Source organism: Leptodactylus fuscus, chromosome 2, assembly GCF_031893055.1.
Source record: "Leptodactylus fuscus isolate aLepFus1 chromosome 2, aLepFus1.hap2, whole genome shotgun sequence".
Classification (NCBI taxonomy): Eukaryota; Metazoa; Chordata; class Amphibia; order Anura; family Leptodactylidae; genus Leptodactylus; species Leptodactylus fuscus.
In genome coordinates, this window is record NC_134266.1 from 99,734,028 (window position 1) to 99,760,041 (window position 26,014).

At 40.1% G+C, this 26,014-nt stretch overlaps 2 protein-coding genes across 2 annotated transcripts; one reads left to right on the forward strand and one right to left on the reverse strand.

Moving 5' to 3' along the window:
• Window positions 1–40: 40 nt before the first annotated feature.
• Window positions 41–6,848, reverse strand: MED20 (mediator complex subunit 20). Its single transcript, XM_075262697.1, has 4 exons — window positions 6,779–6,848; window positions 4,758–4,912; window positions 1,932–2,185; window positions 41–1,308 (listed from the first exon to the last, which is right to left on the reverse strand). Exons 1-4 carry the CDS (start codon window positions 6,790–6,792, stop codon window positions 1,090–1,092), a joined length of 642 nt encoding a protein of 213 aa, XP_075118798.1. The 5' UTR covers window positions 6,793–6,848; the 3' UTR covers window positions 41–1,089.
• A 204-nt stretch (window positions 6,849–7,052) lies between these two features.
• On the forward strand, window positions 7,053–20,291 carry BYSL (bystin like). Its single transcript, XM_075264321.1, has 7 exons — window positions 7,053–7,341; window positions 10,739–10,901; window positions 12,847–12,985; window positions 15,761–15,894; window positions 16,456–16,616; window positions 17,716–17,818; window positions 19,555–20,291. Exons 1-7 carry the CDS (start codon window positions 7,086–7,088, stop codon window positions 19,901–19,903), a joined length of 1,305 nt encoding a protein of 434 aa, XP_075120422.1. The 5' UTR covers window positions 7,053–7,085; the 3' UTR covers window positions 19,904–20,291.
• The last annotated feature ends 5,723 nt before the right edge of the window (window positions 20,292–26,014 follow it).

Sequence of the window (26,014 nt, forward strand, 5' to 3'; positions counted from 1 at the left end):
TAAATATGCATCCTTCTTAAATGTTTTAAATTTACTTGATAAAGGAGCCGAAGCGTTCCGAAACGTCGCAATTTGTCATCATTATGAGTTAGCCATTAAAAAGGTATCAACTACTGAAGACTATCAAAGTTTTTTTGTTTTTTTATATGGTGCATACATTAACATATCAATAATACTCCACAGTGAATGCCAAAAATACAAAACACACAAAACAATTTCAGAGTTGTTGGATACTGCCCAGCAAAATAAAGCAGGTTATCCTGCAAAAGACAAAGCCTTCACATAATTTTATAGCTCCCAGGATACAGTGATATAAAAAAAAAAAAAAAAAAAAAATCAAACAACTCATTCCCCAATTCAAAGAAAGAAGGAAGTACTGACACAGCAGTTTACAACCGCATTTGGTTACAACACCCATAGATGAATTCCATAAGGGGATTCAACTTTACAGTCCAGTGATGTTATGTTCGTGGCCTAGTTGCAATATAAAATTTTGCATCCTTTTTTTATTGTTCTCCTAATGTATCTTGATCTGTTTGTGAGTTGTAGTCTGTCTACACTGAAAACAGGGCTGAGCAATGAATTGAGGAGTTAAACAGGTAGTAGATGACTGATAAGCGATAAAACCATTTTTCTTTGAGGTATAGTACAACATTTCTTATATTTACTAACTGAACGAAATCCCATTACAGATTACATTTGATCAAGTTTTATCTTTAGTTCATAGACAAACTAGAATACACCAAATAAAGTACACCTCAATATCTATCAGTTTTCAAACCTTAACAAAAAAATAAAATGTTTTATATAAACTAATGGAATTTTATCAACACACCTCTCATGGCTCTACTTACTTTGTACACTCATTTACATTTATGCCAGAAAGATGCCTTTTTGGAAATACAAGTAAATAATTAAAATTGCATGTTTACTAAGCCACCCTTCCTTCTGAAGCAGATATTCAGAGTCCTAACTGAGTTTCTAATGAAATACCCTTCCTCCTACCAAAACCCTTTGTTGTGAAGAAGGCCCAGCACAATTTTTTAAGCAAACAAACAAAACAAAATATACAAAAAAGATGTGGTGCTGTTATAATCTCATTCCAGTTACTGTGCCCTGCTGGTGCTTGCGGATCTTGTTAAGCAGCTCCATGTACTGCATCATGGTGTCTGCGGGTGTATACAGCGCATCATGTTTTGAGTTGAATACAGGGGGAACAGTTGGTGCATGGTTGCCCATAAAACTCTGCATAAATTCCACCATCAGGTTCCAGCAGTCGCCTGGCACAGCGCAAGGGCAGTAGTCCACCTGACAAAGATAGAATTGTAGAAATTAGTTTGGTACAACTTTTAGTAGTAACAGAGTTTTCTCAAAATATAAAGTTATCCAAATACCTATACAGAAGTTTGTTCTAATCACTTTTTATGCTGCAGTTATCCAGTCTAACACATAAGGGCAGTTTTATGAAGACTGGAGTTTTCAATGCCAGGTCTTCATATCCCTTGCACCCAAAACGTCACACAGCTCTTCATAAACCAGGCGCACCCTCCACGGAGATATGTGCCTGCATACTGGAATCTAAAGTCAACTGCCATAAATGACCATGAATTCACACCACTCAACAAACCCTGCTCAAAAAAAGTGGTGAGGGAAACGCAAAAGTTGCTAATTTTTGCCTCCCAAAATAGATTGTTATTAACGTTTAATTGACAACTGCAGTCCGCAAGAATGCAAACAAATACGTCTCTGGCTTTGTATTGCAGCTATAGCGCCATAATGAAAGTTTAAAGGGAGTCTATCACTACCCCCAGCTACTTTAAACTGCTCCCATAGTGCTGTAGTTGGTGTTAGCAGAATAAAAATGAGACATGACAGAAGTTAAAGTACACATTTATGTTTTTTTTATTTCTGGTTAAAGTAAATAGAAGTACCTCCACAGATATCCCTCGACCACTTTGTCCCATGGTAACTGTACCAATCTTGATAAGGAAATCACAATACTGGTAACGTGTGCCACGTGCCTCCATCTTGTTGGCCTTAGCATTTTGAAAGAACCCTTTTAGTTTTATCATCAGTACATCCAGGTTTTGGTCAGCAACTAAACAGGGACCATTCTCAAACAAAGCAAAGGTACTGAGTGGGTATTCTGAGCAGTGCATAATGTAAAGAAGCTTCCCAGACTGACCTAGATCATAGTAATGCAAAGAGAAAAAAAAGTCACTCAATTATATTAGCAGTGCAGGTAATAGAAAGGATGAAGAAAATAATGAATCACGTCACACACGTTAATGACAATAAGCACCAGAGAACAGTGTTAGCCTGGGATTTCTGCTACAAATTCTTTGTTTAAGACAAATCCCGAACATGCAGTATTCTCTAGAGAAACAATTGTCACTTATTATACTCTGAAAGGTCCCCACAGTATAGTAGCATTTTTGGTTTGGCCCAGACTAAACTCATGATAAGAACACTTAAAGAGGTTGTCCAGGCTATTTTTTTTTTTTTTTTTTATTAGGCAGGGGTCGCCCCTTTGTCCTTCGCTGAGACCATTGATTGGTCTTAGCGGTCATGTGTGTGGGGGACTTCCGGGAAAACAAAGGAGATGCAAAACCGGACTGCACTAGGAGACACAGGACAATAGGTGAGTTTTTTTTTGTTTTTTTTTACCTCCCCAGCATAATTAAAAAAAAAGAAAAAATTGGACTGGACAACCTTTTTAATTACACTGTAAAATAAGAACGAGTGCAACCTACAGTAAATAAGTGCCATTAATTAATTTAGGTCATAATTGCACAGCTCTATCTGAGGCTCCACATTGCAGAAAAGCTGCATTTCTTTTAGCTAAACCCAAATGTAGCTATAAAAAGGAATGGGAAATATAAAGGAAACACTTATACATCTCCCTTCTGCTTAATGCATTCCTGGGTTTGCCTAAAAAAAAAACCAAAAAAACATCTGCAATAAAAAAAAAAATTCTGACTTAGCCTTAAAGAGGATGTCAACAGGGAATAAGTGTCCAATCGCTGGGTCCCCCAGTGATCAGGAGGACAGGGAAAGACTTAGGGTCAGTTCACACGTGAAAACCGCCTAGCTTATTTGTGCGAGGTAAAAAACCTCGAGGAGTTTTTTTGCCGCTGTTTTTTGCATTCCACGCGGTTTTTGACGAGGTTTTTGACGCGGTTTTCGCTAGCGGTTTTCGCTAGGTTTTTTTTTCCCTATATGTGCTATAGAAACTGCAGGCGAAAACCGCGCGGTTTTTTGCAAAAAACTGCGCGGTTTTGTGTGCAAAAAACCGCGCGTTTTTTTACCGCGCGGTTTTCGCCTCCCATTCACTTCTATGCAATTCTTCAGGCGTTTTCCGCCTGAAGAAAGGTCATGTCGCTTCTTCAGGCGGAAAACGCTAGGAGGAAAAAAAAAGCTAGTGGTCTACATAGACCACCATGTTAAAGGAGAGGTTTTTGAAGCGAATTCCACTGTCAAAAACCTCCCCTTTGCCCACGTGTGAACTAGCCCTAAAAGTTCCTTTAAGAGGTTGGCCTTTTTTTTTTTTGTAGATGGTGAGCCCAATGTACATTTTTTTCCCTATCAGTATGTAGAATGGGAGGAAATCCACGCAAACACAGGGAGAAGATGTTGTTCTTTGCGGGATTTTAACCCAGGACTCCAGCGCTGCAAGGCTGCAGTGCTAACCACTGAGCCACCGTGCTGCCCCAAGAGGTTGGCCATTTTGAGAGCATTATTGACCCACAAAAGTTACTGTTTCCATAATAAAAAGTTATACAATTTTCTAAGATACAATCTGCATCATTTTCTCAGTTTTCTAGATCTCTGATTACTTTAATTCATTCTGTTACTTCTAGTAGATATAATTCTGACCATGTAATTAATGATCATGTAATCCATGGTCATGTGATGGAAACACAGATGCATGGCTCATTACCAGGCAGATGTCTAATTACTGTGCTGTGACTGTAACGAGCTGTGCACCTGTGTGTCCATCACATGACCAGAATTTCATCCACTAGAGGTAAGCAGAATGAATGACAGCAAGCAGAGAGCTAGAAAACCGTGAGGAATGGATACATAAAGTATATTGGAAAATTTTAGAATTTTTATTATACAAACAATAACATTTGTTTCTCAGTATTGGTCTGAAAGTGGCCAACCCCTTTAAAGCCTTATTGTGAATCAAACATCAGTGAGCTTGCGAAAACAGTGCTCGATTCTCCTTAGGGAGGCTGATGGCATGTGGAGATTACAGTTCCAGCAGCTCCATAGCAGAGAATGGAGCGTCTTTCATGCTAGCACATTCACAAGAAGGCTTTAGGCTAAGGCCCCACGGGCCGGAAACGCAGCGCTAAAGTGCTTCGGGAACAACTGCGGCATGGCAGTTCTTACCGCAGTGCTTTGAACAGAAAGTTCACAGAGTTTTACTCCGCAGACTTTCTGTTAGAATTATATCTACGGGGAAGCTGCCGGCGTTTCTGTAGATATAATTGACATGCTGCGATTTTCAAAACCGCAACGGTTTTGGAAATCGCAGCGTGTATGTGCTACAATTTTTTCCGTAAAGTGGGGATGGGATTCACATGAAAATCGCGGCGTTTCCAGCCTCAGGGGGACTTTTGTTCCCTTTACTAATCACTGGGAACTGGACGATTGCACACTAATTTCCTGACTTGTGGATAGGGTATAAGTGTCCATAATGGCACAACCCTATAATGACACAGATTTATGTAGTGTGAAATGTCTATTACCTGTTGCCCCCACATTGGTCCCTGCAGTGTGGTAGGTTTCACAGTCCACATAGAACGTCCCTTGTTTCTCAGCCCCTAGCTGCTCCAACTTACGAGTAAGGATTTCTACAGTCTGCTGTACACTTTTCCCTTCTGCTAATGGTACCTGTGCGACACTGAATAGTAAAAAGTTACATGTACATGATTTTAAGTAATATATAACCTCAAACACAAGAACTTGGTGTGCATGTAAGAAATTTAAACACAAACTACTCTAAGGGTTGGTTCACACTAGCGCTTGTATTCCGTCCGCAAGGAGTCCCCCCCAGACGGAATGCAATTGCAATTGATGTGCTTGCAAAGCACATGGAGCCCATAGGCTATAATGGACTCTGTGTGCTTGCCGTGCACTGCCCGCACGAATGAATTGTGTGGGCAGTGCGCGGCAAGCACATGGAACCCATTATAGTCTATGGGCTCTGTGTGCTTAACTGCACAGCGCTTGCATTAGCGTTGGTATTCTGTCCGGGGGGGTGTCTCCATGCGGACAGAATACAAGCGCTAGTGTGAACCAACCCTAAACCTGTTTCTGATGTAGTAACTAGGCTGCAGTGATTTTGCATCCATAGTGATGTCATATGTTCAAAGTGATTTCATTATAAACATTAAGATTATATCAGGTAATGATGACCTATCCTGTGGACAGATCATCAGTGTAAAAAGTCAATTTGGGACTGGAAAATCCAATGAATTATTCTGAAGCATCTTGCTTGGTCCTGAGTACCACAAATGAAATCTAGGCTTTTCAGCAACTTGCATAGATTTCAGCTATAGCTTGCCAGCAAGTTATAATAAACCTGCTATACTCAGGGGTCCTGCATCTGCCCAGCTTTAACAAACGGAGCAAGCAAAGTGCAAGAGTTGTCATTTTTGCAAAAAAAACCCCAATGTGCGTTTTTGGAAATCGCAGCACGTTAGCTGGCGGTTTACTTAGGGCTAGTTCACACAGGGATATGGAGGAGGATTTTGACAGCGGAATCCACGTCATAATCCTCCTCCATACAATGTTAGGGCTAGTTCACACGGGGGCAAAGAGGCTGATTTTGACAGCGGATTTCGCTTCAAAATCAGCCCCATTACAATAGTGGTCTATGTAGACTGCTAGCTTTTTTTTTTTCTGCTAGCAGAGAAAAAGAAGCGACATGACCTTTCTTCAGGCGTTTTCCGCCTGAAGAAAGCAATAGAAGTGAATGGGAGGCGAAAACCGTGCATTATTTTTTACAAAAATACACGTGGAAAAAAACGTGACGCAGTTTTTTCAGCCCTTTCACTTTACCGGAGGGGAAAACAGCCTGGCTTTTTTAAAGCTGTTTTTACAAAAAGAAGATCCAAAAAAAGCTTCCTAATTAGGAAGCTTTTTTTTCCGGTGCCAAAATAAGCCACACGTTATTTACGTGTGAACTAACCCTAATTGAAACGGAAAGTCCGCAGAGGAAACCTTTGTGAACTTCTTCTTTAAAACGCTGCAGGAAAAACCAAAATGTGCTGGCGCCACGTTTTTTCCACAGCGCTTTTCTGCTACGGGACACCCCGTGGGGCCTTAGCCTATGGGTGTTTTCACATTGCAGTGTCTGAAGTGATGCACAGGCTCTCATTAAACCAATAGTCTTTGTTGGGTTTTTTTTGTCAACGTGGACACTTATCTATTAAAAAAAGAGTATGCATCTGTGGCTTCCATCAGGAAATACTCATGACATACACATAAAAGTCATGAAGTAATGTAAAAAGAGACGGAAAAAACACCCAAAACTGCATAAAAAGTCAGGGTGAAAAAAACCAAGCCATAAAGGTCACAAAACAATCGGTTTGGAGAGAGCCTAAACATGACAAACCATCTCTACAAGCTGTAAAGCTGTATGAGCAAAATCTCCTAGAGGAATGAGATCTCTGGGGATACACAGAAGGTTCCATTCTGTCCAATCTCTGTATGCAGTCTGCATTCTATATCACTGACTAAACGGCGCTGCTCATTATTTACTTACCAGGTAACACCCATGTTTTTGGAAGTGGCGCTTGGAAATGACGTAACAGCGCACAGCTATTACGTTGATATGTTTCGCAACCCCAAATATATTTCACTTGTGGTGTACTTGCAGTAGTTAGACCATTTTATCGTAGTATGTTCTAACTAAAACATAGCACGGGCGGCTACAACAAAATGGCCGCCCTAATAACTCTTGCAGGCCTAGTGTCCACAATATTAGAACTGAAGGGGCGTGAATTGAGTGACGTTTACAAAAGTTCGACAAAGCGCATGCGCTGTAGCTTCTGTCCTACACGTGTGTGAAGATGCCGAAACAGCGGAGCTCACGGGGCTCAGCCTCCAGACACGCGGGTCTGACAGAACAAATCCTGCAGGATGGATCAGTCCGACCGACCACCAGGGTAAAGCGACGGGGCCAAGGAGTTGAATCACAAGATGATGGCTATGTGGATGAGAAGCTGTCCCGGAGGATTCTGGAGCAGGCCCGGATTCAGCAGGAGGAGCTGGAGGCTGAACATGGGGCTGGCAGCTTGATTCCCAAGCAGAAGACCACTGTCTTAGGTAAGTGACTGGAGGGATAGTGCCAAGGAGACATTTATCTAGTACACTTTGAGGACACAGCCAGTTTTTTTTTTTTCCATTAATGGGCGCTTATTTTTTGCTACACTTGGTTCTTCACATTGGTGTCATTTAATTTTCTGTACTGGGAAGCTGGAAAACAATTCTAAATGGTTGAAATTGGGAAGAAAACCCAACAGATTTACAGGGAGTCTGCCGCCGTGATACTTCCTCATAAAGCACAAGGGAGTGATTTTATTTTTTCACCACCGCGGCCCAATCTACCTCATTAAAGGGCTCCAATCATTGGATTCCCTTTTTTTTCTCCCTAACACGTAGGAATAGCCTTAAGAAAGGCTATTCTTCTCCTACCTTTACCTTTCGGTAGAAATCCCAGTTTTCTTCTGTATGGTAATGAGTTCTTTCGCAGCACTATGGGCGTCCCCAATGCTGTGAGAGAAATCCCCAGCTGCTTCTTCCAGCATTGGGCTTCAAACTTCTAGGCCAGCGCAGTCAGCTCCTCCATCAGGCCTCGGGCAGAGCCAACTGCGCTTGCCTGCGGCCATTTTCTTGTGGCCATTTACACCATCTTACTGTGTAAGCGGCCACAAGAAAATGGCCACGGGCATTCTTAGTCAGCTCTGCCCGATGGAGGAGCTGACTGCGCATGCCTAGAAGTTTGAAGCCCAATGCTGGAAGAAGAAGTTTATCGTGGACAAGCCCTTTAAGGCATATAGTACTATTACAGCGGAAGCCTTCTGTGCTCTCAGACACTGAGCGGGCAGCCACTGGAGTGGTACACCTTGCTACAGCACACCCAGGTGGAGCTGAGCTTGGATTAACTACTTAGATGCCCATGTCAAACATGGCCGTAGCATGTAAGGGGTTTTGCCACTTATACTGACCCAGCTACCTGTTAGGAGGTTGTATTTTTGTAGCCTGATCCCTGGGCTGCCAGAGACACACAAGTGCATAAATAGAAGTCCTCAACCTAAAAATAAATTTTTTTTTGCAAAAACAATTTTGTTTCCCCAATTTTTTTTCTCTGCAAAATTAGTAACCCAAAAATAATAAATTGGGTACTGCCCTAATTGTACCAACTTATAGAATAAAAATCACAGTGTGCTGAATAGCAAAAAAATGAAAAGGTAAAATAAAACAATGCAAGTTTATTTTTTTTTCTTTTTAAACCCACTAAGAAAGCGATAATGCAATTTAGTCAGAAAGTTATAGGCACCCCAAAATGGTGTAATTACAAAGTAATCTATCTCATCCCTCAAATAACCAGCAAAATTTAAAAAAAATAAAAAAAATCAATGTGATAAAATGTGACAACAAAAACCCAAAAATCATTTCAATCAATTATACCATATCTTTAGGGAAAAGCTGGCTGCAGCAGGAAGGAAATTTGTAAGTTTGTGAGTAATGTTGAGTGAATAGTATTCAATCTATTACCTCGCTCCCATAGGAATTCGTGTAAGTGGCCGAACACCAAGGGGTTAAGCGCATCAAATATTCACTGAGCTTAACCCCTTGGTGTTTGGCCGCTTACACGCATTCCTATGGGAGCGAGGTATTCGACGAATACTATTCGCTCATCTCTATTTGCAAGCATATAGAACTTATGAGGAAAAAGACACCAGTAATGACATGGGAGCTCCTAGGAAAATAGTAGTGAATTTGGAGTACCGAATGTACATATTAGTCACTTCTTTTAGTGGGTGTTCACACTTGTGCCCGTGATCGCATGCTGGGTCTCTGTTCTATTTCCCAGGAAAACTGGATAGGGGACGGCTTCATGGCGGTCAGTTTTAAAACACATTTATTTGAATAGGTTTTAAAAGCAAACCGCCGGTGTCCGTATGTAACATCTCTGCAATTAAACTGTTTTTTTTGGCCAGACACAAAGTGCTGCATGTCCATTTTGTGTCCGTGCAAAAAAACCCCAAAAACCTGGAAGCCATCCCCTATCCACATTCGCTTTCAGCTTTTTCATCCCGGACAACCCCTTTAAGGCAAATTAAGTCAAATGAATGACAGTAAGTAGAGGTCTAGAGAATAGTTAGAGAATTGATATAGAAAGTATATTGGGACACTGTTGAATTTTTAATTATACAAACAATAACGTTTGTCTCTTAATCCCTTGCCAGGGATTTTCAGATATTTTGCTCATTTGGTAGTCAGGGTAATTTTTAGTTTTTAGATGACAAATAAAACCTAAATTGCAACATTAAAAAAAAAAAATCATACTAACCCCCTTCCCATGTATTTTCTGAAAGAGTAGACACCTGCAGCATTGTCAAATGCAACTTGGCATTGTATACGAACAGTCACCTTTATGAAATTTTGATTTAAACTTTTGTCCACCGCAGGAATTTTTTGATTTGTTTTTGACTCCCTGCCTTCCAAACATTATCATTTTAATTTTCTGTTCACAGAGCCATATGAGGCCTTAGTGTATGAAGGACAAATTGTCGTTATTAATGGCATCATTTATGAACCTGAACAATGTTTCCTAAAAGTTGCCATATTTTTTTTTTTTTTTTATATCTCAGTGTACAGGGATGCATAGGGTGTCATTTTTTTAATTTTTTTTTTTGTGGGGCCAGGTTGGTGCACTTTTTGAAGAATACCATTTTGAGGAATGTCTATTATTTATTGCTTTGAAATGTTTGTGGGAGGAGAAACAACGAAAAAACTGTATATTGATACTTGGGATTCTTCACTATGACATTCACCATACAGAAAAAATGTTTTTATAAATTTGTAGGCTGGGCGTTTTCGGACATTCGGATACCTAATGTCTGTGCTTAACAGTTATTTCAAACTTTTATTCTAGAGAAATGTAGATAATTTGCACTTTTAATACTCTTCCTGTTAAACGCTTATAGGGTTAAGTTTCTTTATATTCTGTTTTGTTTTTAAGGGGTACAGTTTTGAAAATGAGGAGCTTTATGGGAGTTTCTAAAACAGAGGACTTTTAAAACCCGTTCAGAACTGAATTAGTCCCTTGAAAAAATGGATTTTGGAAATGTTCTTGAAATTTTAAAAAAATAAATTAAAATTAAAAAAAATAAATTCATACTCCGAGTTAAAGTGTTCCAAAGTTATTACCACATAGTGACATATGTCAGATTTTTTTAAAAAAATCAAGCTCTGTCAGGAAGTCAAAAATTGACTGTGATGGGAAGGGGTTATAAAGTCACTGAATCACTACAGTGTGGAATACATTTTATTGACAATGGCAACTGGTGTGGCCACCCAGTTTGCCATGGTGAGTATGATAAGTCATGGCTACAAGGTGTAATCGTACCATCAATGTCTTTGACTGAATATTGTCAATAATACTATTTATTATAATGTTTTTTGTTGTTGTTTTTTTTTTTTTTTTCTTTCATAGATTGCAAGAGTAAAAATGACTATTCTGATTCTGAGGATGATGAATGGCCTACTTTGGAGAAGGCTGCTTCAATGGATGCAGGGTGCTACAGCGAGGACGTGGAGGTGAATCCTGAGGATGAGAGAGCTATTGAAATGTTCATGAATAAAAATCCACCACTAAGGTAACGGGCTCATTTTTTTTTTTTTTTTTGTTCATTAGAGGAATTGGTGAATATGTCCTGGAAACAACAGTTTACCTTGCTACAGCAGGAAATTCAAAATCTTTGGGTTACATTGTCTATGTTTGCTATACAGTCTCCACTATACGCAACTTCACTCTTCACAAATCTCTATGCTGAATTTTTCTTTTTAGCTTCTAGTGATTTATAATGTTTACTATGTCTGTCAAGCTCTTTCTGTGTCCTCTATTTTCTACGAATTCTAGGTATTTTGTTAAGGTATTGTCTTCAGCAAAGTTTTGTCACTATATTACTTTGTTTTGTAGTTCTTTAACTCCTTCCCGACATCCGCTGTATTAGTATGGCGGGTGTTTAACTATGGCAGCCACTCGGGAGCGGGGCAGCCGTCATTGCTGCTTGGTGTCTGCTGTTTTAAACAGCAGACACCATACGCTAATATCCACGGTCAGTGAACGCACCTATCACAGGCATTAACCCCTTAAGCGCCTTGGTCAAAGCGGGGGGGGGGGGGGGGGGAGTAAAAAAAAATGAGAATGAAAATTGAAAAATGCCCATGTCGTGAAGGGATTAATGGAGTTATCCACTTTCATAAAATAAAAAGGGGTTTTCCAGCCTTAAGTCAGTATCACAGTATGGTACCAATAAAAAGAACAGCTCATCCCACAAAAAATAAGCCCTCAAGATGGCAATGCAAAAAATTGATAATTTTTTTTTTTATTCTTTTCTTCCACAAAGGGGTTTTTGTTTTGTTAATATGAATAATGCTTAAAAAAATATGTAAATTGAGTTTTGCTGTAATCATATACCATAGTATAAAGATAACTTGTTGGTAATGCTGTACAGTTAAAGGAAAAAATAATTAAAAGCAATGCCCAAATTTTTTATTTTTTGTAACTCTGAAAGTGTTAATAACTGTTGCCAATAAGTTATATCCACCCCAGAAATAGTGGCATCACATCCCACAACAAAAACAAGCCCTCATATGGATACATCACCCAAAAACTCCAAAGAACCCCTCCCTATTTCTTGTACTATGCAACAACAAACACCTCCCCTTCCTCCAAATCTTTAGGGCAAAACTGATTGCAGAAGGCAGGGAATTGTGTTACCTGTGCAAGTGTACATCAGGGTACACCTCAGATTTAGATATTATGGGGGGAAAACACACCAGAATTGAATGCTTACATATTCACTTTTTGCCATCTGCTGTGCAAAAAACGAATGAACATTATAACCCTTGATAAATTCTTTTAAGGGTGCAGTTTTCAATACTGGGTCACTTCTTAGGGTATTCCACTTTACAGGCCACTTGGGGACTGTGCACACATTTCATGGCAACCAAAAACCAAACAGTCTAAATCTGTACTCCAAAAGCCACATACCACTTCTTCACTTCTGCCTAAACAGCAGTTTATGCCCATAGGTATAACACTGTACTCGTATCACATTATGTGGATTATCTTGGATACAACAATCTGCTGTTTGGTCACGCAGCTGGTCATACAAGGGAAGAAGCACTATTTGGTTTTTGGACACTTCTGTAGAGCCCCTGACAGGCCACTAATATGGTTTTCCCTGACGTGACCACATTTTGGAAAGTACAGCCCTTGAGAAATCTTTCTAGGTTTATAGTGAGCATTTTAAGTAACACCAATAGTCTATTGCCACTTTCTTGTGTTTAGATACTGAGCATTGTGGTGTGGGCGATTGGAGCACTTAGCTGTATCAGTCTCCTGTGATTGGTTATGTTCATGTCCATTGTGAATGGGCTACAGTATTTTAGGTATATATCATCATTTTATGAGATGAGAATCTCTTTAAGAGTTAATGTAGATTTTCTGGGTAGCAATAGATCTGCATGTAAAATCAATTAATTGTCGTGCTAAGTGTAAATATACTAAATTATAAGAACTCTTCTTTGTTTTAGACGAACCCTCGCTGACATAATCATGGAAAAGATCACAGAGAAGCAAACAGAAGTAGAGTCAGCAATGTCAGAGGTTCCTGGAAGACTAATGCCCCAACTTGACCCTAGAGTGTTAGAAGTATACAAAGGAGTTAAAGAAGTAGGGTGTATACTAAATTTATTTATTTTATTTTTTTTAAGTGTCTGATTTCGTAGGGATTGATTAAAGGTCTTATTCAGATTGTAATGACCTGTAGGGTAGGGTAGGTCATCAGTATCAGATTAGTAGGGGGTTTAGCACCCAAACCTTCACCAATAAGTTGATGATCGCACATTGTATGTAGCTTAAGGCAGAATGTTCAGTAGACTATGCAGTGACTGTGCTCCGCTCCCATACCCTTGGCACAGACATTGCACAAAATACTGTACTGTCTTTTTCCAGCTTTGTACAATTGCTGTAATTGCTTATTGGTGAGAGAGTTGAATGTTGGACCCCCACTAACCTGATATTGATGATCTTTCCTAAGGCCATCAATATCTACTGTTGGATAACCCCTTCAACTATACAACTTACCTCAAAATCACTGACTTCAGGGCAAATTTTATAACTGTTTGTGGTCTCTGTTCTGAATATCTACAATGCTGAATTAGAGATAATGAATTAGTGTCACATAGTAGATGAACCTATAATCCAACCTATAACCCTACAATGTTCATCTAGAGGAAGGCAACCCTCCCTCACGAGTCTGATGCCAATTGGCCCACAAAATTCATATAAAACCCTGGATCAACTTATGTTTGCCAAACTCTAAAAACCATACCCTGTAATATTTGTCCATTCAAGAAAGGCATACAGGCCCTTTTTGAGCTTGCATGATATATCCACCATCACCACTTCATGTGGCATTGAGTTCCATAGCACCACTGTTTTTGCAGTAAAGAATCTATCTACCGTATTTTTCGGACTATAAGATGCACTTTTTTTTCCCCCAAATTTGGGGGGAAAAGAAGGGTGCGTCTTATAGTCCGAATGTGGCGCGTGGCATCCGCTGTACTAGAGAGACGGATGCCGGCAAGGGATAGATGCCGGGGCCTGAGACATCGCTGCGCTCCTCTGCCCTGCATGAAGCCAGCAGCGGGAGGAGTGATGCTATTCCGCTCCTCCGTCCCCCCGCCGCTGGCTTCATGCAGGACAGTGGAGCGCAGCGATGTCTCAGGCCCGGCACCTGTGCCAGCGTCTATCCCTCCCCGGCATCCGCCTCTCTAGTACAGCGGATGCCGGGTCAGTATCGGTGGCCTCTTCTCCCCCTGTGAAGTCAGTATCGGTGGCCTCTTCGTACCTGTGAAGTTGCAGGCCGGCTCCTGCGCGGCGATATCGCAGGAGCCGACCTGTTCGGGTGACAGCCGGGAGCCTAATGAGGCTCCCAGGCCTGTCACTGCTGTATTAGTATTGCGGCTGGTCTCTATGACCAGCCGTAATACTAATAGACAGAATGTCCCATAGACGGCAATACAGTTGTATTGCCGTCTATGGGACTTGCAATCAAGTGACCGCAGGTTCAAGCCCCCGGGGGGGGGGGGGGGGGGGAGAATAAAATAGTAAAAAAAAAAAAAAAAAAAAGCTTTAAAAATATAAATAAAAGTTCTAAATCACCTCCTGTCCCTAGAAAAAAAAAAATATATATATATATCATATACCACCGGGTTTTTTTTCAATACTAGGTGATCTTTTTTTTTTTTTTTTTTTTTTTTTAAGATATTCCCCAAAATGGTATAACTAAAAAGTACAGCTGGCCCCGCAAAAAAAACACTCTATGCATCCCCGTACAGCTACAGGGTCACCTGTCAATGTGGCCTTGCAGCTGTTGCAAAACTACAGCTCCCATATATTAAATATTTTACGATTTTTTTTTCCCTATTTTCCTCCTCTAAAACCTAGGTGCGTCTTATAGTCCGAAAAATACGGTATGTTGCCAGTGAATTGTTCTTTCCCTTAGGCATAGAGGATGTCCCCTTGTCACTGTCACTGTCATGGTTTTTTTTTGTTTTTTTTTTTACTAATTGCCCAACCCTACATAATCATACTTTTTTTTTATTTCTTAGATCTAAATGCTTAACCCTTTTTATTTATTTTTTTCTAAATTACCATTTGTCTACATTAAAATTCATTTTCGAAGTCTTCACCCATGCTTACAGTATCCCTAGATTCCCTAGAGCAGTGATGACGAACCTTTTAGAGACAGTGTCCAAACTGCAACCCAAAATCCAGTAAAATATGTCAAAGTTGCAACACGGCAATTTAACCTTAATACTGTGTGGATCCACAACTCTAGACAGTTACGGACCTGCAAAATACAGTTGTGTAAATGGGGTTTTACAGACCTTTCAATGGTACAAACAACTTTGTACTGAAAGGTAACAGTCTCTGCATTACCAGCACCGATAGCTTTTCACTGGGGGTACAGAACGGGAAAGCCGATAATGTGCTAAATTCAGCGCCCTGTCGGCTTTCTAGAGGTGTATTACACCGCATGTCCCTTAGGTGGTGAAAGGTCCTCGTTAGGCCATGTTGTTTTTTTATGCTTTCTAGCCTTTTAGCCATTTAATTTGTGTTCCCTTCACTTTGAGGATATAGTCCCGGTTTATGCTACAAAGTTTTATGCTCCTAAATTATACTGTTACCCTCTCTACTAAACATTTATTTAGATTGTCAGGTTTTTATGTCTAAATTAGGTCTAAAGGCACCTCGCCTCACATTGGGTCCTGCACTGGTTGTAAAAGATAATTGTCTTTTATTACTAACAGAAACCTGTTACCATTGTTGGACCTGCAGGTTTCTGACTCCAATTAAACCAATGAATAATGTAGTATTTTTCTTGTTTGTGTACATATTTGGAGATATATTATATACTAAGCCTTATTTTCTCCCCATTAGGTGTTATCTACATACCGGAGTGGTAAACTACCCAAAGCCTTCAAAATCGTGCCAGCTTTGGCAAACTGGGAGCAAATTCTATATATTACTGAACCAGAATCTTGGACTGCTGCAGCAATGTACCAAGCAACACGGTATGCTGTAATATTCTGTGACTAGAATTGCCGTATTTTTCGGACTATAAGACGCACCTAGGTTTTAGAGGAAGAAAATAGGGGAAAACATTTTGAAGCAAAAAATGGTAAACTATTTAATATATGGGAGTTGCAGATTTGCAACAGCTGCGAGGCCATATTGACAGGTGACCCTGCAGCTGTACGGGGATGTATGGAGCGTTTTGGTTTTTTTGCGGGGCCAGATGTACTTTTTAGTTATACCATTTTGCGAAATGTCTATTGCTTAGATCACCTTTTATTTAAATCAGAGGCAAAACGGTGAGAAAAAAAAATGACGATTTGGCACTTTTGATTTTGATGTTCGCCGTACAGGAAAAATATTAGTAGACTGGGCATTTTCGGACACAGGGAGCATGGCGATGTTGCAATTCCTCTCCTCTGCCCCTCTTATAGCCATTTTCCTCCCAAATTTGGGGGGAAAGAAGTGCATCTTATCATCTGGAAAATACGGTATATACAATCTCCTCTAACGGTGTCATGTCAGACTGGTCTTTATGCTCTAATTTTTCTGTCTTTCAGAATCTTTTCTTCTAACTTGCGTGAACACATGGCGCAACGATTTTATAATTTGGTTCTGCTTCCACGTGTGAGAGATGACATTACAGAGTACAAACGTCTCAACTTTCACCTTTACATGGCTCTTAAAAAGGCTCTATTCAAACCTGGTGCTTGGTTCAAAGGTAAATTTGACTTGTAATAAGACTTCTGTAAATTTCTCAACTCAATCCTGTCTTACAAACAAAATTTGTAATGTTGATATATAATATATATTTCTGCCAAAAAAAGCATATTTAGTAACTTCTTTCTAAATTAATAATATAAAACAAATGTATTTGTACTGATATTTTGACGGTGGCTCAGTAGTTAGCACTGCAGCCTTGCAGCGCTGGAGTCCTGGGTTCGAATCCCCCACTAGGAACATCTGCAAGGAGTTTTGTTCTCCCTGTGTTTATTTGGATTTCCTCCCATTCTACAAAGACATACTGATTAGGAAAAAAAAAACGTACATTGTGATCCCTACATGGGGCTCACAATCTACATAAAAAAAAAAAAAAAAAAAAAAAAAAAAAATTGAGATGACTCAGCAATACAGCAATATGTACTCTGGCTTGCCAGGACTTTATAATGCTATTTATACATCAACACTGGCAAAAAAAAAAAATGGAGAAAAAAAAACTCCTCCTTACAGGACTTACTTTCTCTGCTTTGCCAATTTTTAGCAGTCTCTGCGACAGACTCCAAGGCAAGTGTGAACCCGGCCTTAGGAACTAAGGGCTCGTTCACATCAGCGTTGTGAACTCCGTACTTGAGGTTTCTGTTTCCTGCCTAAAACAGAGGCAGGAGACGGAAACCTGCAGGAGTCTCTCTCACCCATTCATTTGAATGGGTGAGAGAGATGTCCGGCCGTGAGCGGCGGTGAGCGTTTTATGCTCTCCGCCGCGAAACCGGGTTTTATAATCCGGACACAGTCGGACATGCAGTACTCTGTGTCCGGATAAAAAAAAATCCGGTTTTGCGGCGGAGAGCATAAGACGCTCACGGCCGGACCCGGTCTGTGCTTTCCATCTTCTGGCATGCAGAAGACGGAAAGCACAGAATGGAAAGAAGAACGCTAGTGTGAACCTAGCGTAAGAGCAACACATGTACTACACAAAAAAAATGCTCTGAACGAGCCTCAGTATGTTACTAATCTGGACAGAAGAACAAAGTCACTATTGTATAAATGTCATTGTACTGGTTACTTTACAACCATGTAGTAATCTGCAACTTTCCAACTAGGAATCCTCTTACCTCTCTGTGAGTCTGGTACTTGTACCCTGAGAGAAGCTGTGATCATTGGAAGTATCCTAACTAAATGCTCTATACCAGTTCTTCACTCAAGGTACGGTCTGATTTCCTCAGCAGCAGTTTCTTGTAGCTGCTTTTTTAAATCTGTTGACTGTCAGTTATTTAATTATTTTATTCTTGTGCTTGTTTTGTTTGTTTTTTAAAGCACCAGATAGTGAAAGAAGGGACACTTGACTTTGTGTTTTACCCCTGTTGTGAATGTAGCTGCAGTGAACACAAACATAACCCGCTTCTATTCACTTTGACGGGACCACTGGAGAAGTCATGTACTACAGCTATTTCCAGTGCTCCCATTTAATGAATGCAGCTACATTCACCGCAGCTTATGTGGAAGGAACACCCACTGTTCCCAGCTTCAGTGGGGGCTCATTACTACCTATCAAAAATATTTATCCTATATCCTAGAGTATAACTTGCTGCCACATAAAACTTTAAATTTTGTACTTCTTTTCAAAAATTATTAAATAGCTCCACTTCCTTCCAGGGGCTTGAAACTGCGATCATAAGATCATTTGTACCGTACTTGTACAACTGTATTGCAATCTATGCATTCTTTTATGACTACTGAGGCCTGCCAAAAGCCTCAATAATTCTAATACTATGACAGGCCTGGGAACCTTCAGAAGGCTCCCGGATAACATACTAACCAGACAGCTCCCACAACAATAGTTGAGGCGGCCGCAGATGGAGTATCAGAACTTTGATCACAGGCATTACTGATGAATCTCCGATGTGTAAAATAGCAGAGAACCAGCAATTATGTCACTCAAAAACAATTAAATTATGTAATTCTGTAAACTAGAATTCATTTATTGCCCAGCTGACTGTTTTATGAAATACTATCTAGAACAGCGGTTCTCAACCTGTGGGTCGCGACCCCGGTGGTGGTCGAACGACCAAAACACAGGGGTCGCCTAAAGCATACCTCCCAACCGTCCCGGTCGGTGGGAGGTATGTCCGCCCGGAGGACGCCGATGAGTTGAACACACAAGCGATTAAAGCAGGAGCTGTCACAGCCAGCTCCTGCTTTTAACGCTGTGCTGCGGCTTCTGTATGTGTAACCGCGATGTGATGACGTCACATGGTGTCTACAACAATACGAGTGAGCCGGACTGTGTAGAAAGCGGCGGGGGAGCGTTGGAAGGGGAGTGTAAGAGTTTTTGTTTTAAACATTAAGGTGGAACCTAATGAAGGGGGGGATGGCATGGCACTGGGGCAGATGAAGGGGAGGGGGACGGCATGACACTGGGGACAGAGATGGAGGAACATGAAACTGTGGGCAGATGAAGGGGGGACGGCATGACACTGGGGGCAGAAATGGAGGGACATGAAGCTCTCAGCAGAGATGGGGGAACATGAAACTGGGGAAGAGATGGAGACATGAAACTGGGGGCAGATGAAGGGGTTATATGAAACTGGAGGAGAGATGGAGGGGGGGGGGGGGACATATAGTGTACGGGTTCCTTAGGAGGATTATACTGTGTGGGAGCACATGAAAAATGAATGAGAATGGGCAGAGTCAACATAAAAGTGGGCGGGGCTAAATTGAAAATCGAAATTGTGAAAATAAAGTGCTCTTGCATACACATTTACTGTTTAGAATAGTGAAGTTGAAGTTATTGTCTACAGGTTTACTGTGCAGTATACATTTACATACACCTATATTGCAGCATACATCAGATAATCTCCCACCATAAACATCTGGCACAAACAACCCCCCTTTTTTTATTCATACTAACATCTTGTTTTACTTTGTTTCACTTATTACAGTGCTGCTATGCTGAAGATTGCAGAAATGCCTTATAATGGAGCAAACAGTATCTTCCTTCGGCTTCTGATAGACAAGAAGTACGCTCTTCCTTTCCGGGTTCTTGATGCCCTTGTCTTCCACTTCTTGGTGTTCCGCACGGATCGTAGAGAACTCCCAGTACTTTGGCATCAAAGTCTTCTTGCCCTCTGCCAACGATACAAGGAAGATATGTCCTCGGAGCAGAAAGAGGCCTTACTCGAACTATTACGAATCCACAATCATTCACAGATTTCTAACGAAATTCGTAGGGAGTTGGTTAATTCTAAATCTAGAGATGTCGAGGGTGCCACACCAGTGGACATGGACTAACTATTACAAAGTAATAGTAAACGTTTTGATGTAGCTGTGCTAAATCTAAAATTAAATTTTTAGTTCTAAAGCTTAAAACTAATTTTCTTTGGTTTGTTGCCGTGTAACTGCAGTGCTTAACCCCTTAACAACCAATGCTGTACGTCATTGATCACATAAGAATGTACGCACGACGGATGCCGGCTGTGTAATACAGTCAGGACCTTTTAGATGCCATGGTCAAACGGGACATCTGTGTCTAAACTGTGACGGCTGCGCCCTCATGAGAGGGCAGTGATCGGTAGCCATGACATCTGAGGGCTTTATTGAAAGCTCCCAGGCTTGTCATTGCATTAGATCTATTGCACACTGACAGAGGCAGCGTGTAGTAGAGAGGTACACATTATTGCGGTGAATAGTATGAGTGATCAGACCCCCTAGGTTTCAAGGTACTTAGGGGGTCTGATCACAAAAGGAAAAAAAAAAAATTCAAAGTAAAAAATAAACATAAGTTCACTTTGCCTGCTATAAAAAAAAGTAATAAAAAGTGAACAAACCATCAGATCTTTCCCCAAATGTTATCCGTAAAATCATCCTCTTGTCTTGCATTAAAAGACGCCACACCCAGTTCCATACATGTAAATATGAAAAAGTTAGTTACATATATATTATAATTTATATAGAAATTTGGTATTTGTGTTCGTACAGAATACAGGCAACATGTCATTTTTACTGCACAGTGAATGCTGTAAAAATTAAACCCATATGAAAATGGCACAAATGCATTTTTGTTCTCCAATTGCACCTCATTATGAATTTTATTCCAGCTTCCCAGTACATTGCACAGCATATTGAATGGTGTCATTAGAAAGTACAATTTGTTTCACAATTAATAAGCCATCATGTGAAAAATGAAAACATTATGGCTCTTGGAATGTGGGGAGGGAAAAATGAAAATGCAAAAACCAAAAATGCCCTGGTCTTTAAGAGGTTAAAGCATAACTAAACTGTTAACTTTTGCTTTCCTGGCAGTATTTGTGTCAATAATAAATTTTGTAATATACTTCATTAACAAATTTTGTCTCCTTTCTGTGAAATCCTGCATCTCTTTGTTCATATACTTCTGTATGAGAGCTGTTTCTGCTATCACTGCGTAACTGTGTATGTCTTACAGGGCTGTGTAAAATGGAGAGAAAATGGGATATTTATATCAAATATTATAGAACTGCATATAAATATTCTAGTAACAGTGTTTTCAACCAGGTATATCTCTGGAAATAATATAGATAGCACTGCAACATGTTATAACACCCAAGTTCTGTTTAAAGTGTCTTTCCCTCACCCTCATTTTCTCTAACATCCAAGCCTGTATACCATACACAGTGACAGCAGGCAGAAACAGCTTTCAATAAAGAAGCAAGAAGAAGAAGAATAAAGAAATGCAAGATTTCACAGAAAGGAGGCAACATTTGTTAGTAGAGTATATTACAAAATTTATTAGACACAATGCTGCCAGAAAATCAAAAGTCCAAAAGTGTATTTATGCTTTAAATCGCTGTAAATCTAAGAAATTGGCAAAAATTGCTTGACGAATCTGAGTAATCCAAGTACTAGACCATATTCAGTGTAAAGTAAAAACTGATTTGATGTCATATGGTCAAGGATTGATGTGGTTTTTTTTAATTGTTCAACTAAAGAATTTCTAATATTTCGACTTTCTTTAGTTTAGCATGTAACATACAACAAATCTCTTTTTCCATCTACATCCAAGGCTAATGCATAATTGTTTCGGTGAATTAATAGTGATAAATATATTTGACGCTAGAGTGGATGAAAAATGCCCAGGTGCAGGTGTGAACCTAGCCTTACTGAGTGGCTATATATGTTTAAATTCTGCGAAAGAAGCAGTTTAAATAAACATTTTAGTGAAAAATTTTCAAAATTAGTATGGCTGCCTATATTGAGAGGAATTTACTAATCCATCTATGCTAGTTTTCTGGTGTAGATGTAATGCATCTCCTGCACACATCACTTTGTCAAATATGCGCCATATTTTTGCTTCTTTGAGCGCTTGTCAGATTTTTACGAATTCAGGCAGTGACAAAGGGCTTCACAAATTTACTATAATTCATGGCAGAAAACTGAGTTCTATAACTGCAGTACGGACATGCTGCGATTTCCAAAACAGTCTAAGGCTCCACGTTGTGGAAATGCAGCTTTTTTTTTTTTTTTGAAGTGAAAGGAGAGGTAAAAGAGCTTCCTATTTATTATATCTACGGAAACGCTGGCGGCTTTCCTGTAGATATAATGGTAACAGTCTGGAGGAAAATTCTGTGAACTTTAACGTGGTGTGGGAAAAACTGCCCCCTGTTGTGGAAATGCAGCTTATTTTGTTGCAGATTTTGTTGCATTTTTTTTTTTTTTTTAAAGTGGATCCAGCAGAAGGGAGAAGTATAAGAGCTTCCTATGTATTTCCTATTCCTTTTGTAGCCATTCATGGCTTTGGCTCCAAAAAACTGCAACAAAATAAGCTGTATTTCCGCAATGTGGTGCTTTCGCCTTAGACTATTTCCCTTGCTGGGCAGTTCCTTTGGGATGTTTGCCTGGCCGTGCCATGCAGCCCCTGGTGTCTCCTGCTCCTTTTCTTGGTAATGGTCGGTAAGGTTGAGTAGGCTATATGGATTAAGCTTCTCTTTCCCAATGGTGTTATGGCATACTCTAGATCTAGAGTATGCCTATTATCACGTCCCAATACACGAGTTCTCTCAGAAACAGCTAAGGCTAGCAGTATTAGTCAGTGGTCCATTGCTACACCTTCAATACTGAACCTTACATCCTCCTAATCTCCTTTTATCTCTGGATCAACAATTAATTAGGTGAAGAACCACTCTGGAAGAACTTGATTAGTGGATGAAGTGGGAAAAATCCTCTCCATCTCCTTCCATAATAATTTTTAGTAATTCAGCTGGAATCTTTAGTACAGATGAGCTTCTTTCTTCCAAAGTGCTAGTTAAAAAGATCAATGACCCTTCCTTTTTATCTTTCCCATCTTTACTCAAAAATCATAAATGGTACCCCTCCTTTCTAGTGCTAACAGGCTAAAACATAGCTTTTATTTCTAAAGGGTAAAATAAGGCATTGTGTGTCCCCCCCCCATTAAAAACAGATAGGACTCCATATGAACACCTAGTCCCTTTTCAAATGACAATCAGTAGATAGAAAAAAAAAAGGGAGTAGAGAGATCCCACTACAATCTGGGCTGATATACCAAAGAGTAATGTGTAGCACGGTTCAGCCTCCGATAGCAAAGGGTCACCCACTCCATTCCCCCATATTCAAAGCTCCAACCTACTAAGGCAGGGTAGTATTCCAGATATTTAGTGAGGACAGTATCAATATATTCCTTAGCTGCTGTGGTGAGGATGACTAGGGAGTTTGCGCCTATACTGCCACCTGTGGGTCGGTGAGCACAAGCCCAGCAGTCAATGAGGTTCACTCCCTTCAATATACACCCAGCTGGCACATTCCTCTCTGGAGGTAAACTACACTGCCTATGAACTTCTGAGAGACATATACCTCTCAATCTATAATCTCTCAACGCGTTTCACCTATTGTTTAATCAGGAGAGTAATGTATATAGTTGGAGATAACAAAAATAATAAAGGCTGCAGTGAAAACCGCAATTCCTGCAACCTAGATGGTAGGTTGCAGTACTGCAATGAGTCGGACCCAGTGTAAGCACGTTTTCCCATCTTTACTCCTTTGACAAAGCCGTGTCAGTACTGGGGCTGATGACATTAGTCATACCAGCAATAAGGTGGGCTCAACACCACTCCAGGTTCCTTAGGAAGATTCCATCTCTGTGGAATGGGTTACCTTTTTTCCATGGATGACAAGTTTCACCTCCGCTCCGGGAAGATGGCCTCTCTTCTCTGGTGGACTCAAGATAACCTTTAATCAGGTTGCCCATCATTGATTCAGTCCCCTGTAATTCATTCAATCTTTACAATCCTACCAGCAGTTCATTTCAAAGGGAAAGAACAATCTAGTAGACTTTATAAGTCATATTCAGGTAAAATAGGGGGAATGGTGTTTGAACAAAGAGTTATTTTAGGAACTAGCACAGAAATAAGGCTCCCCTTCTATAAACTTTTTTTTTGTATACGTTTTTCTCCCTGAATCTGAAAATGCTGTAGGGAAAAATAGAAAAAAAAACACTCCTTGTGCAAATCTTTGTGGTTTGGGGCTCACCTCTTATGGTTGTGAGCAGTCACAACCACTTAGAAGATATATAAATAGTTGTGAGGGCTGCTGCTGTGTGTCTCTTCTTTTGGATCCTCTGCATTCCAAAGTTAAAATGATAAAGCCTCTATCCTTACTTTACTGATTATGCTTAGAATGAAAGGAGACCACAAAAAAGCACTCCTCACTGGATCTCCATAAAGCCTGACGAGCTTGAAGGTATTTAAAACAAAGTGGATAGACCAACTGATAATACAGTGGTAGGGACTCCTAGTTTAGTCTCACAAGGGTGTTGTCATGGTTGAGGATAAATCGGCAATTACTCCTACCAGTAAATGTCTTTCTGGGAAGCCCATGACAGCAGCCAAGGTAGTCCCCCCCTTTGTTTTCCTCTTAGCCTGCAGTTTTTTCTTCATTAGGGACACAATTGTCTAGACTGGCTCCCTTTAAGGCCTGCCACAAGCATTAAATCACGGATCCAGACAGAGATGGATCATAACTTTACAACTTGGGATCTTTTGGGGGTTGTTTTTTTTTTTCAAATTTCCCATTTGAATGATATAGATTTATAATATGTCAAGTTCTGAACCATAAGGCAAGTTTTGAAAAGGGCTGTAACATAATTTAATATACTGTACATGGCCATATCACAACCCAGTTTTTGAAGAAACCATGAAAGCATTATTATAGGTACATGACATCAGAAAAAGCACTGAAATCTTCTGGAAGGATTTTCTTGACATCATACAATAATGCTTTTGGCACTTAATATGTTTAAAGGTTTTGGGTTTTTTTTGGTAAAATATTTTCCTACTTTGACTCTTATTACCTTGTCTGAATGCATAGAAAACTTTATACGTGGATCAGCAGAACTAGTCTAAAAATGCAACTTACACAAATCAATAATACTTTGTGTAACACCTGTCAGGGTCTGGGGTTGCTAGATGGGGTGGCATAGACACACAAGTCCAGTTTCTTTAGTCCAAAACAAAAGTAGAGTTTTATTTTCACTCAAAAAGGTAGTGCAGCAACAAAAGGAAACAATACAAAAATAAATACCTGCCCGGCTAGGCTCTAACTAATCATAGAATAGGTTACCTCACCTAGAATAACAGAAATCCAAAAAAAACTGTAGAATCATTCAGGACACAGCTCCCAAAAATATGACCTCCCTGTCAGCTCTCTAGCCAAGCTCTGCAAAAGTGTTGCTGCTAGAGCTGGCCTCCTTGTCGAGGAGACTTTCTGCAGCTGAGTGCTGAGTTGCTGCCGGAACATCCCCAAAGTGTGGACTGGAGGGGGGTGGAATGACAGGTCCCACTACCAATCCTACCTGTCATTCCTAAAAATCCAGCCCAGTACTGAGCATTTACCAAAATGCTCAGCAGACGAAAGTTGTCTGCTGAGAACAAACATTCCTGGAGTTTTCTCATCTCACCCACCTGAGTAGTCTGGGTGAGATGTACACCCCCTCCATTACCTGACCAGCCATCGGCTTATACACAGTAAAGGTATAATATTTAGTAAACCAATTAGATTTATTAAAATAACATTTTGGGAAGGCTCATATAATCAGAGATTTACTGACTGGAATATGTACTGACGGAAACGCTTTACTGCCTGTATGAGCTGGCAATTTGTATGTGGTTGAAGGAAGGATATAAGCAAAGATGTAGCAAATTTACTGTGAGGAATTTCTGCAACTAAAATCAGTTTCATTCATTTGAATGTTTGGGAGAAGGGGGGGGGGGTTGGCAGCAAAGATATGTTTCTGCCAGCTCCTTTCAAATTTCATGGAAAATTTCTGCAATAAAATAGTGTATAAATCTACAATAAAGGTATTCTTCAACCACCATGAATTTGTTTAGAAATTGTATAGGCTAGGTTCACACT